The sequence below is a fragment of the Melanostigma gelatinosum genome, assembly GCF_949748355.1.
Source record: "Melanostigma gelatinosum genome assembly, chromosome: 1".
Taxonomy (NCBI): Eukaryota; Metazoa; Chordata; class Actinopteri; order Perciformes; family Zoarcidae; genus Melanostigma; species Melanostigma gelatinosum.
In genome coordinates, this window is record NC_136634.1 from 30,401,231 (window position 1) to 30,415,346 (window position 14,116).

Consider the following 14,116-nt stretch of genomic DNA (forward strand, 5'->3'; position numbering starts at 1 on the left):
CGTCCTTCCAGCGAACGCCGAAGAGGTGCCAGAAGTCCGGGTGGATGGGAGGATTTTGAAGGCGTTCGCTACGTCGGTTTTGGCGAGCCAGGCGCCTCTGCCGGCGAGTTTCGTGAGGGAAATGGTGGCGTATTAATGGTGGCGTATTTCAGGGAGAAGTGTTCGCTGGGGATTAAGCTGTTGATGCTCGGAATGGGGATGCCGTGGGGGGCTGACAGGTCGATGATTAGACGTTTTTTGCCCGAGTACTTCCTGGTTGCTATGCCAATCGGGCTGATGCGGAAATTTGAAGACGGTGGTTGTGGGAATGGCCCGGTCATGAATCCCGCCCTTACCTCTGTGGCCAGTAAGGCGTCGACGGTGTCGGGTTCCCTTAGGGCGGACTGTAGGTTATTACACTGAAAGGGGACTGAAGGCGGGGAGATGGTCCCCGGATGGAAGCCTTCTAGGAGGCCCGAGATGAGGAAGTTGATGAAGCGTGGCTCTGGATGGTTTGCGAGGGTCTGTTTTAGCGCGCGGATGTTGATGGGGGTTGATACGGATGTGCATAGTCATAATTTTGTCGGGTTGTGGGGGCACGCTGGGTGGGAATGGCTGCCGCCGCAGAAGGAGCAGGTATGGAGGTATCTGCACTGGGACATGTTGCAGCCGGACTTGTTGAAATTGTTGCAGATGGTTCTGCCCCCTTGAAGCATGACCGGTCGGCCTTTCCTGTCAGACCCTGGGGCAGTGCATGATGATGAGGCTGTCGTGGCTGTCGATCACCCTGGGTGCAGCGTGTTGGTGGAGGGGGGGGGGAATGAGTTGTGCCAGGTCGATGTATTTACCTGTGATGATTTGTTGGCGGAGGTTTGCGGCGGCGGGAGAAGGTTTTTGGGCTGGTATGGAGGGGGGAGGGATCGCTGATGCCAAGGAGAACTGCTGGGTGTGTTGTTGGTACTGGGGGATGAGTTGTTGGTACTGGGGGAAAGGGAGGAGGGGGCCTAACGTCCCTAGACCGGCAGCGGGGCCGTATGGCAGCTGGTTTGCAGGAAAGGGGAGGGGGGGCAGCGTGGTGCCGAGAGGAAGAGGATGGGCTAGTTGGAGAGTAGGAAAGGAGAAAGTGGGAACTGGCATCCCGGTGCCAGGAAACTGCGTGGTGGGAAAAGGGGGATAGGGGGGAGGGACTGAGGAGAGGGAACCTGGCAACCCGGTGCCAGGAACCTGCGTGGTGGGAAAGGCATGCGTGGTAGGGAAAGTGGGATAGGGGGGGGGATGGAGGGGAGGGAACCTGGCAACCCGTTGCCAGGAATCTGCGTGGTGGGAAAGGCATGCGTGGTAGGGAAGGTGGGATAGGGGGGAGGGACAGAGGAGAGGGACCCTGGCAAACCGGTGCCAGGGTAGGGGGCAGAGGAAGTGTGGTGGGAGGGGATAGTGAAAGTACAGGCAGAAGGATCCAAGCTGGAAGGTGCAGTAGGATCCTGCGGAAGTAGGGAGGAAGGGAGAGTTGGCATTCCGGAGCTGCTATGAAAAGGGGGGTTTGCTTGGGATGGTGGAGGGGGACGCCGTGAACCTGGCAACCTGGAACGTTGAGGCCGGCGGGGCGGGGCTTGGTGGTGCGTGGTTGCGTCACTGACGGCGCGCCGGTGTGTTTTTGCTGGAGAGTAGGTCGCTGCGTGGCGAGGTGTCATGGCGGCTGAGAGGAGTTGGAGCAGTTTCGCTTTCTTGTCGCGCCGATTGTGTGGAATCCCCTTCTCCTGCAGCGCTGTTAGCAGGTGCGCTACGGTCCAGGCGGCGATCCTGGGCGGTTCTGTTCCGATGGGGGATCCGGTCGGGGCGCGAGCGCCGTGGCGGCAGCTTTGAGCACGGCGTACTGGGAAGCTGGAGTCGACGGAAGCTGAGCTGTCGGAGGTTCGTTCCCGAGCGCTGTGTGTAGAGCGAGCGAAGGAGGAGGGGGGGGACTTCCGCATCTGTCGCCTGCGTTCCGGGGTAGCGGATCTCCGTCTGCTACGGAGGCTTGCTCTGGAGCGAGCGGAGGAGGGGGAAGACTTCCGCGTCTGTTGCCTGCGTTCGGGGGTAGCGGATCTCCGTCTGCTACGGAGGCTTGCCGGGGTGCGACTTGGTTCGCTGGAAGATGACGGTCGGTCTGGGTCCCCGTATTGGCAGATTGACCGGAGGGAGGGATTCCGGTCGATGGATGTGGCTGGTCGGCGGGTTTGGCTGCGTTGGGCTGCCTGGGCGATCTTGGAGGCAATCGATGGCGTCTGAAAGCCCTGCCGCGGTGGAGTGCGTCCCCGGGATGTGCGAGTGGCGGCTGGGGAGGCGAACTGGTAGCAGGTACATGCTGTACATGCTGTACATGCTGGCGAGGTGAGGGATTTCCTCTTTCTTTCTTTTGTTTTTCTGCGTGGCGTTTACGGTTTGGTGCGAAAGGCGTGGCAGGCCGAGCTATAGTGGCCGTGGGTATTTGTAGGGTGTGGCCGGAAGTGGCCCCGTGGAGGTGTGGCCCTGCTCCTGAAATTCAGCTAAGATTTATCTCCAATATATATAATTATATTATATTATATAGCCCAAACCTGAATGCTCTGCTATACCAAATTATGAGAATCCAGAAAAACGTATTTCCTATATTTTAAATACATACATGTATGTATTCTGTTAAATTTCTGGCACCAGTATTTTGTGTTTTATTTTGATACATTTATTTGAGGGGTATTTTGTATTTTGTATCAAAATACATTTTTATGTATCTTTGCCCATATCTGCCTGTAATGAGTTAGTGAATATTAAATGTAAATTTAAAAAAGAATTTAAAAATGAAAGTCTGCTTTTACCAGGGCCCTGTGCCACGTAAGTGGTTCTGCAAAGTCGATCAAATGTCCTATTAGCCAGCCTACATTAACGAGATGATTGATGTCAGGCTATGTCGGTTTCTCCAATGCTAATCCGCTCTCAAACTGTCTCGTTAATTTGAACCAGACGATCAGGATCAGCATAATTGCGCGTGCCCGTCCTACGTCAAAAGGGGGAAGCGTCGATCACCGAAACCATGATTTTCTAACAGTACAATGTCAAATAAAGTCAAAGAAAGAGCCTCTTTCTCCTCCGCTGACGAGCAGGAGATGATCATGAACGCATATGAGGATTTCAAGACCATAATCACGGCGAAATCGAACACCGCCACCGCTGCGAGAAATAGTGTGTGATTCTCTCTATTCTTATCATGAGTCCACCTTTATCATGTTCTACAGTAATGATGTGCTGGTGTACTAATAACACTGTCATATCATTATGAGTGCTTTAACCTCATGTATGCAACCCAGCCATCAAGAGGACATGGGAGCAAGTAAACACTAAGCACACACACAATTCAGAATGGTGAGTCAATATAATATGTGCCATGGTGATGTAATGAACACATCCATAAGTTTATTAAGCGCCAAATGAACTTTACGAACAGCAAGGCATGCAGCGGCTTTCCCCATGTTCTCCGCATCGCCGACACTGTACTACAATGTACCACTCGCAGAACAGCACAAGGCTGCATCCAGTCTGTGGGACAGTCAGTGCTCGGCTGGGCGTGTGGTGTTCAATGTATGGCTCGAGAAGGTCTGCAAATAAATGATTTATTGTCGGCAGAATCGATAGTGCTCGTATAGGAAGTCATCATGATGTGATAACGGATCTTGGCGATGTGGAAGAACTCTCTCCCTATAAAACGCTCATCCAACTAATATCCTCCTTCATCAGTGGATCTCTGAGGAAGGGAGCTGCACATTAATGCAACAGAGGCTTCTTAGTTTGCTCAGCTGGTTTAAAGGATCACCGTGTGTCTCACTTTACATGCATTTCCGGAACTCCCGTATAACCCCCAGTATATGCGCAAGCGCATTAGACTACTGTATATGACAGGAGCTGTCATTTTTTCCGGGGGAGTGACCACCTTATCCAGCTACCTTCACTGAGCCTGCGCTGGAGCAGGTTCAAGCTTTTGGATGTGTTGCCATGGTGATTTTGCCGAACTTGCTTCGTGGAACCGAAAAGCCTGATCTACGTCATCATATCCTGAAAAGTATCCGGCTAACTAAGTTAGACACGTACGTGGCACGGGGCCCTAGTTTCTGAAATTGTATGCTTCTGAAACGTATAGCCCAATGGCTTTAAGGAGAGACAACCCAGGTGTATAGGGTGGAAAGTACAGGCCTAATAGATATCATCCATGAAACATCCCCAAGTGATTACTTACAGTAAGACAATTATTATTTATTGTTACAAGTATTCTGAAATTGTATGTTAAGATATAGAAATTATGCATTATCTTCTTTAAATGTCCACTAATTTGCATACATTTTCAGGAACTGGATCTGAAATGTTATGTTCAAATATACCAATGAGGTATTATCTAATGGTAACTATTGGTGAATTTAGGAGAAATCTACAGACACAAATCGACAAAGTAGTAAAATAAACACTTAAATGTAAATGTGTATCTTCCCTTAATAGTGAAGAGATATTGTTACTGTGTTTTGAAAAATGCTCCATTAAACCAAGGAGATGATGATGATGATTTTTCATTGTTAATATACTCACGGACACCATCAGTTTTGTCTGCGGTACGTGTCCACGCCACCTGCCGGGTCTCCATGATGACCTGCACGGTGAGCCGCTCCGCCTTCTGCCGGAACACTGTCATGACCACGCCCATCTCCATGTCCCGTTTGATCAGCATCTTCTTGTACTCCGTCATCTCGCCCTGCTGCCCCGAACGAGCCATCTCTGCAGCTGAGACAGGACGGGAGAGACACAAGGAAACACTCATTCACAGTGTAAAAGGCTGATGGAGGAAACGTCAAACAACATATCAACTGTTGCTAATTAATGGTAATTCTGTGAGTAACTAAATGACATAAACTTGGCTGTTGTTGTGTACTCTGCAAGCTGGATTCTGTAGGTCTACAAAATAAGCATCGCTCTGTAACACCAGTCACCAACAACCGGGAGTATTTTTGTATTTTTGACTCTTACTGACCGCTTCATGTTTCTCCCAGTTAAACTTTTATTCTCAGGTTCATTTGCTTCTGAAGAAACCTGTTTTTAAGCAAGGTTTTTTCAAGGGTGTTCCATGAAATGTTCAATCAAGAACCCGTTTCATCGGAAGAACCCTTCTTGGAAGAAAGAGTTTTTCAAGGATTGTTGAAGCATGGGTTATAGTTTCAAAGAAAATCACTATTTTCAATGTATGGCTCGAGCTCCGAAACACCAACATCCTATATTTACCCATAATGCAACTTAAAAAGCATCTTCCATCAAGACACTTTCTGCCTCCCAAATGCCCACTTGATATGCACTTGTATATCAGTGTACTTGATTAACGCTGGATATCTTCTGTCTCGCGCATACGCAGGTCGAGTATTTATATCAACAAAGTCACCTGTGACCTCGGATGACCCCGTCGTCTATAAGTTCCGGTGTCATCCTGAGATCAGTCCTTCTTCATCTTCTCGCTACGCAGGCTAGCTACCATGGTAGCATAAGCTTAAACAAAAATGTGTCTACGATCAAGACATATTAGAGTTTGTTGCGGTAGCCTTGTGACCACTGGTCGGAGTTGCGGATCTCTCGCCCTCCAAAGGCTGCGACAACTGTCCGTTTTAGGAGGGAACGCCGTGTTTTCGCGGTTCGGACCATCGAGCCCCGGACTGGTGGATGCTCCTATCATCGGTCATTCACAAGTCTGATAAGGGCCACCTAAGTCGTGAAGACAGCAATCGGTGAGATTGATTAACATTCTTTTCTATAACCGTTGTTCGTTTTCCACGGTTGGCAGAGCACTTCTGGCTAATCGAGTGGTGTGCTAACGAGAGAGTAGAATATATGCTGTCGGCCCGCCCTTCACAGTGAGCAGAGTGTCCTCGTTCAGGCTGACTTGGTGAGATGCTAGTTAGACTAGATCGACATTAACATTGTGTCCATATCTTTTGCAACATCACGGCTATCACAGTGTTCCCGCTCAGGCTAACTTGATGAGATGCTAGTTTGACTAGATTGACATTGACATTGTGTCCATTGAGATTTATTTTTACACCTGACGGTTTTCACAGTTAGCAGTGTCCTCGCTTCGGCTAACTTGGTGAGATGCTAGCTAGACAAAGCTGATACTGGGACTGTGTCCATCGACTTTGTAACCTTACGGCTGTCACAGTTACCAGAGCGTCCTCGCTCAGGCTAACTCAGTGGGAAGCTAGCTAGACAAAGCTGATACTGGGACTGTGTCCATTGACTTTGTAGCATTACGACTATCACAGTTAGCAGAATGTCCTCGCTTAGGCTAACTCGGTGAGATGCTAGTTAGACTAAATCAACATTGATGTTGTGGCCATTGATGCTTTTACGCATTACGGCTGTCGCAGTTGGCAGTGTCCTTGCTCAGGCGGGTGGGACACTAAGTAGACTAAGTTAATACTGGGATTGTGTCCATTGATTTCGTAACTTTACGGCTATCACAGTTAGCAGAGTGTCCTCACTCAGGCTAACTGGTGGGACACCACCACTTAAAGTAACTGTCCTAGTGAAGAGAGTGTCCTCGCTCCCCTCTCACTGCTAAGCTGGCCAAAGTGGAACACCTGATGCATGAGGTCGACCTCCCCCTGTCAGGGCAGCTGAATCAGGCCCAACCTACCCGCCTTACATCAGATGGCCGAACCCTGACGGCCATGCAGGAGGTGGCAAAATTTGGCCTTGCATGTATGCCAGCCATTGAGCCGACTAGTGCGTCCCTCATAGTTTCCCCTGAGGAGACTCTGAGGCCCAATGCCAGGTGCCCTCGACCCCAACGTCGGGTCACAGATGACCTGCTATCCAGGGCTTATGACACAGCAGCGCTGTGAACCGTATCAGCAAATCCCTCTCCCACCTCATGATTGCCCTCTCAGCTTCTCTGCAGCAGGCTACTTTCGACGCTTCCGCCACCAGCCTCAGTAATGCTTCACTGCAGGCATTTGCGCTCATGTCGAGGGAACTTGGCCGTCTGATGTCCACCCTGGTCGGAGACATGTAGGAGAACCCTCCGTACTGTCCCAGTGGAACCTGGGGAGCTGTTCGGTTCAGCTGCTCTAGAGGCGCTTCAGCGGACTGTTCAAACTAGTCAGACCAGGCAGCAGTTCTCTGGTCTTTGCAGGGACGTGCTCGCACCCCGCAGACCTAGGGGTCCCACTTCGGCACCCCCAAGGCCGTTTTCAGTCCCCAGCTCACCCCAGTAGCCGCCACGGGCCTCAGTGTCCCGCTGAGAGGCCGGCCCGCTACCAATACAACCCTACCTAAGTGCCCGCCAGGTAACCTCTGAACTTGGGGACTAACAGTTGCCCCCCCAAAGCCTCCAGAGGCAGGGGAGCCAGGAGATGATGTCTTTGGGCCAGCTGGTGGAAGCTGTTTTCTGACTGGTGTGTGGTTCAGAACAAGGTCCCAGTAGTTTCCCCTGCCTGCTGTACTTGAGTTTCTACAGTCCCTCCTAGATAAGGGTCTAGGTAGGGTCTCCCTCTACCCTTGGAGTATATGTAGCCGCTATTTCGGGGCAGCATACTAAGGTCGACAATGACACAGTAGAGAGCCGCAGACTGGTGTCCCACTTCCTAAAAAAGGGGCTCTGCGATTGTGCCACGAAGGCCCCTGCATGGGACCTACCCCTGGCACAGGCGGAGCCGAGATGGCTATCGGCCAAAACGTTTTTTCTCCTTGCCATCACTTCAGCTAAACGTGTAGGCGAGATGCATGCCCTGTCAGTGAATGAATCATGTCTGAGGTGGAACTCGGATGGCTTGGGTATCATTTCGTGGCCTAATGCAGCGTTTCTCCCAAAGGTGTTGACATGCTCACATATCAACCAGCCTATCCAGCTCTCGCAGTTTGACCCGCCCTATCAGAAGAGGAGAGGTCAAGGCTGCTGTGCCCAGTGCGGTCCCTCAGAGTTCATGTGGAAGCCACCGCCTGCATGCGGCGGTCGGAGCAGCTCTTTGTCAGTTATGTGTCATGTACAAAAGCAGTAGTAATATCACATGCAAATGTTCAAGCTCAGATACAAATCTTATTGTGTGAGCGTGCTCTCTTTCTGCCTCAGTTCACTTTTATCAGTCTCTCGTCCTCTTTTCAATACAATCACGTACAGTATGTCAATCATTTATTTTATACCCACCGCACGCTGCGTTAGTGTGTTGCATCATGATTTTGAGGGGGAGGGTAAGATGGTTCATTGGTGATTGATTGGTGGTAATGAGGATGTGGTGGTTTTGATTGGCGTGAAACTGACATTGGTTCGTTAAAATAAAGCACATTTGAAGTCCCCACCGCTTAATCAGCAAATTTGTCAGTAGGTGGATGACAATTTCCCACGACGCGGTGCATTTTTATGGCTCAAACGAACCAGGAAAAGACATGGTGCAGTGATGGTGCCAGATGAATTAGAAATAGTCTGGTCACATACTTTGGAAGTGTTGAAGGTCGACCTGGTATCTTCTCTTTAAATCACAAATCAGCCGAAAGATATCGAAAGAAAACAGTGCTATGGGAGTTCTGTTGGATTAAATCTGAACTGAATATCAACAGAAATGTACTGCGGAGAGTTTTCTAGAATGTTTCTACATCAAGTGAGAAATAACGTGTTATTAAAGAGAAGACAGAACCAATAAAGCCCATAAACTTGAGCACATTATTCGTCGGCCCTGGGACCCCGTTCTTTATACTGTATATGAGTGTTTTAACATATGTTTATACTTAAGGTCCAGAAAGAATTCAGAAAAAATGCTTATCATTATAAAAAGATGCAGATGAATTCATTGCTTAATATCAGTAAATGTGAAACCACATATGTGTAAATATCCATTGCCTGCATTCATCTACACTATTATATATGAAAGATGGAATATAGTAAATAAAAAGTGCTCCTTAGTGTTTTTGAAGGGACGTTAATGATTAATGGACATTATCACACAACTGTTCCCCTTGTGTTCCCTGCTGAAACCCGAACCCCTGTGAAGGGAATGTCCCTATTAGCATCACTGCAGCCTTGTTTAGATTAACTAAATGTCCTCATACTGGTGCTGCAGCAATGCATTACACAAATACTGTGGTGATACAGTGTTCACGTCACGCACTCACAAGTACACCCGCTTCAGGAAAGCCAGTGTTTATATGAAATGAGGATGTTGCTCTGTTGCTGTGTTATTCCTTATACACACCGGAACACTCACACATATACACCGATGGAGTGCATAGGTATTCACACACATGCCTACAAACTCTTTTATGCTAAAAAGGAGCACATTTCATTTGCACAAAATTACATGGGGTGGAAAATCCCCAGGTAAAAACTGCATGAATTGCATAAGACAAATCCGAGAAGGGGCAGAACAACTCTCACTGTTTAAAATAAACCACCGCGAAAGGCCAGAGGAATGGAAGATACGGTAGTTGAAAATAGTGTGGTTTATATTTTGTCGACTAAACCAAAAGTTCGTTTCACCACAGTCCACTGACTGCAACCACAGTTTATTTAATGAGCTTTAGGATTAAAGTTGAAAGTATGTGTTCAAAACAAGCTGAAGATATTCAGATGCATTATCAATATACAAATCAAAACAAATGTAACCAGTCCATGACAAACTTAGTAACGGAACTTAAAGCTACGTTACTCATTTCAAAAAGGATGAATTTATAATTGAATATGAAGGTATAAAAAAGAAACATTGCCCATTTTGAAGACAAAAGGAGAACTGTGATCCATGTAACTATAGCCCAAGTCCAGCGAGTGCAAAGAGTTTGCACTAGTTGTATTCAGCACAAGGGGAGTAAAACAATAATGAGAGAACACACACACACACTCTTCTGTAAACTCTTGATTGATCATGTGTAATGTGAAATGGTTGCTTGTAAACCCACAGCAATAATCTTTCAACTATACTTCTCTGCTGAGCTTTTTTAGCCTCTTTAAAGGTACTAAACGCACAAAATTCAGAACAGATCTATTGCTTTCACACTGCTCTCAACATGGCGATGGCTTGCAGCTCACGGTGCAAACAGGGCAAACAACTGTAACAGTGCAGACAGCTAATGGTGCTGAACAGTGTTAACCTGGGGAAGATGTTCTCGGGAAGCTGTCACTTGATGTACTTCACACTTGGTGGGTGTTTCACAGTGGATCTCATGGAGTGCTTAGTTGAATTGGGTGCAATTTGGACACGTGACTCATTCAATATAAATCAACTTTGAATAAATGAGTGAACTTGAGCATGTCGTCAGCAGTGGGGCTTTCATTGACTGCGGTTCACTTTTGCTGCTGGATATGCTAACAACCAAACCCTTCACTTCCAAGCAGTGTGTACCTGGAGTCAAGCACTCGGCCCGCTCCGAAAGGGCCACGAGCAATGAATGGCCACACCCCCCAGTCGCAATATATAGCTAAATATATAGCTAAATATATAGCTACACACGCCGATGTTACCGGTCGTATCGTTGAGGTTCGATTGATATATCGCTTTTCTCTTTTCTGCATTTTAGATTCATACTCTTGGATTGAAACTTGTATTCGTGATGGACAGTCCACAAATGGCTCCCATCATTTCTGTACTGGACATAAAGATCTTTGTTTGAGAAGCCTTTGGAAATGATGGGAGCTAACGCTCACGTCATTTCTGTACGAGCCTCATTCTGAGCTTCATGTTAAGATACAGTTACTCTATGGAGCTTTTATTTTGAAAGGATGGGACTGGGTGGGGGAGAGAAGGGGAGAGGCGACATATTCATAATATTTGACACACAAACACAGGTTATTAAATGACAGGCTTCATCACAAGCATTCCAGTTAGAATTCACTCTCTGGAGCTTTTATTTTGAAATGGGAGGGGGGGGGGGGCTTCTCTAAAGATATCTAAGACATGAATGACTGTATGATAGAGAGAGAGACAAACAGACAGACAGGAGGTCCATGCTTCCAAGTCATGTGTGTGTGTAGAGAGAGAGAGAGAGAGAGTGAGTGCCTGCATGCATGTAGAAGAAAGAAGAAACCATTTTTATTGTCATATACATTTTTACACATACACGAAATTTGACTACTGCATTTGACCCATCCCTGTATATAGGGAGCAGTGGGCTGCCATTGATCGGCACCCGGAGAGCCGGGGGTTCAGTGTATTGCTCAGGTACACTTCGACACTTAACTGGTTGCCTTGCTCTTTGAGCCAAATGTGTTAGTCAGTTGGATTCCATAGATACTTGCCAGCACAAAATTTCCAAGCTTTTGGGGGAAAATGGTGTATAAAGAGTAGAAGTTGTGGGAGTTGGAGCAATTTGTTTGGAAAAATCACACAATATTTTCCTGCTCCTCTCCACTCTGACAGTTATGCTCTCATTCTAGAGCATAACTGTCAGCGATGGGGCGACCGTGGCGCCCCATCGCTGACAACGGTTCAATCCCCGACTGGGACGTGTCACGTGTCGAAGTGTACCTGAGCAATACACTGAACCCCCGGCTCCCCGTTATTGGCAGCCCACTGCTCCCTGCCGGGATGGGTCAAATGCAGAGAAAAATTTCCCCCTTAAAGGGATAAAGATAGTGTAAATTCTATTCTAGCTCTTAACGAGCTGCGCAATACATTATAAAATCTGAAACGGACCCAAAATTTTCCTGTAACTTAATCTGTGACTTCATGAAAACTGTGCTCGCTATCAAAATGTCCCTTTGGCTCAATAAAGTGCAGCGTTTTGTCTACGTTTTAAACTTTGAATCATGTTTCTACATGTTTAATGTACGGCTCGTCAATATGGGCCCAAAGTTAAGTGGTTTTTTTTAGCTCTCTTCACGCCGAAACCCCATTCAAGTGAATGGGGCTCAGTTTTTTGGGATTTTCGAGAAAACCGTTGGGTGAATCTCTCCGAAAAATAGAATGCACACTATTCCCAATCAGGCCGCACGTTTTGATATATTTGTCACGCCGCTGTTGGCAATGCTGTGTGAGGAGAAGCGTGCCAAACTTTTGGATAAACCTAATTATTAAGGCCGATGGATAATATACAGTGTGCTTGGGCACAGGCAGTTTTACTGCCTTGTGCCACAAAGCCACACTGAATAACATTACCGGCAGCTAGATACCTCAAAGCCAAGCTCTACTTTTTAACCGCGGTGTTTATGTTCAAAGCAAGCGCCAAATATGCCTATTTTGGAAATGACCTCCGCTAAGTGTATTCACCATTGTTGCTGACCGCGATTAACCGCGACCAGGTTGTGTTTTTCACAGGGTGGATTTAGTCATTTAAGGGCCCTGGGCAAATGCCGTCTTGCTTTAGTTTTTACAATTTCTCTAACTTGGCATGTTGGTATTGACAGTTGTAGAACTATTAATATCCTGCATTCAAATGTTTACTTGAAGTGCAGAGTGAAAGAGAGGCATCATCAGCACAATGTACTGACATTTACACAGCTTCTAATTCTAAAACCATGCTGGATAGTTTCCTGCTTTGGGGCCCTTTTGTAAGTTATTTGTTGAGTTAGAATAGTAACACAATTCAATATTTTCCGTATCTAAACATCATAATAAACCTATAGCTGTTTGGGGCCCGTTTAGTTTGGGGGCCTCAGACCTTTACCTGACACTAAAATCTGAAATATTTGTTTCCCCCTGAACTAGAGTGTATTTAATTTCTGACCGTGACTACCCGCGTGTCATGGCAGGCGTATTGCTGAGGACCAAAGGAAGCGCAGTGCTGAGTGTGAAGTTGTTTGCATAAGCGGTTCCAGAAAGCTGCAAGCAGCAACACCACAGGCCGAGCATTCTGCCCGATCTGAACAGGCGTGTTCTCATCGGCGCTGCTCTAACATACTGTGAGTCCAATCAAGACCTTCAGACTCATTGTTTGCCAGATACTTGAAAACATTAAGGAATGCCTACTATTCATTTTTTAGCTAACTATGCAGACATTCAGAGCTCTTTGTTTTGTTAGTTAAACAAAATAGCCACTGCTTGTATCGGGGATAAAAGGCTCGAGCACAACGCTCAAATAGATCAAATTAACTTCCAGAGACATGTCAAACACCCATAATAGTTTTCTATCAATACATACAGACACACATCTTGATATAATTCAACAACAAAACCCTTCTGGGGTAAAGATACGGTGAAGATATGATTTTAACTGAATGTACAATATACAACTAGGAAGTTCAGAAATCAGAAATGAAGCAAAAATGCTTCTGCATGGACCCAATAGGTGGTCACCCTGGCTTCACACCAAGCCCCTTTCTGTTCAAAGGGAATCACCATAAGAAGCAGGAATATTAAAATCATTTGTAACAAACTGCAATCAAAGTTTTGGCTTTGTCCTTCTCTTGGCTTCTCCTGAGTAGACATTGTCTTGCTGTATTATTCACACCATTTAATTTGGTATTTTATTCCATGTGAATTTATAATAAATATGCAATGACTTTATAGTGAATAGATGTAAAGGAGCGATGCAAAAATGTCAACACAACATTTCAGTTACTTGACTCTTCATGTACAATGTCTCCCCTATAAAGCGCCAATACAATAGGGAAACCAAAACTAATTTGGTCACAACAGAAAGAAACATAAATGATTATAATAACATCTCTATACCTAAGCTTTCAAAGGGTCTGACCCCCAGAGAGGCGCCGTTAAACGAATCCAGCAGCCCTGTTCGCCATTAGGGCCATAATGACATATAAGAAATAGATCCAAGTGTGATGGTGAACGCAGCACACCGCCAGCTGCTGTTCTCCTGCGATTCAAGCCGGTTTAGCCGGTATGACAGACACACAGACACGGGACCGACACCATGCTGTGACCTATCAAGTCACACCAGCCCAGGAGAGGATATGCTGCTGTCGGTAAAAAGCGGATTTCCCCCTCTTCTTAACTGAACTCAGTCACACTCACAGCACAGGCAGCAGATATAAAAGCACGTTTCAGCAAAGTGACAGACTTTACGTTACCTTACTAGTGAATTGGGTTGTGTTCTGCTCCCGCAACGTTCTAACTGGTCATGATTTAGAAAGTCATGAAATGAGGCTCGGAGAGGATGTGAACAAAAAAGCAACAGGCCACCCGCAAAACGGTCAGTTCCTCTATCTGTG

The 14,116-nt window shown here is 46.8% G+C and overlaps 1 protein-coding gene across 1 annotated transcript in view; it reads right to left on the minus strand.

Annotated features, from left to right (window-relative positions):
• Positions 1-14,116, minus strand: part of plcg2 (phospholipase C, gamma 2) — a 55,995-nt gene extending 41,879 nt beyond the window's left edge. Inside the window, exons 1-2 of the mRNA XM_079268811.1 lie at positions 13,976-14,116; positions 4,570-4,761 (exon numbers count right to left, since the gene is read on the minus strand). Coding sequence (XP_079124937.1) covers positions 4,570-4,753 — 184 coding nt within the window. The 5' untranslated portion in view covers positions 4,754-4,761; positions 13,976-14,116. The remainder of the gene's footprint in view (positions 1-4,569; positions 4,762-13,975) is intronic.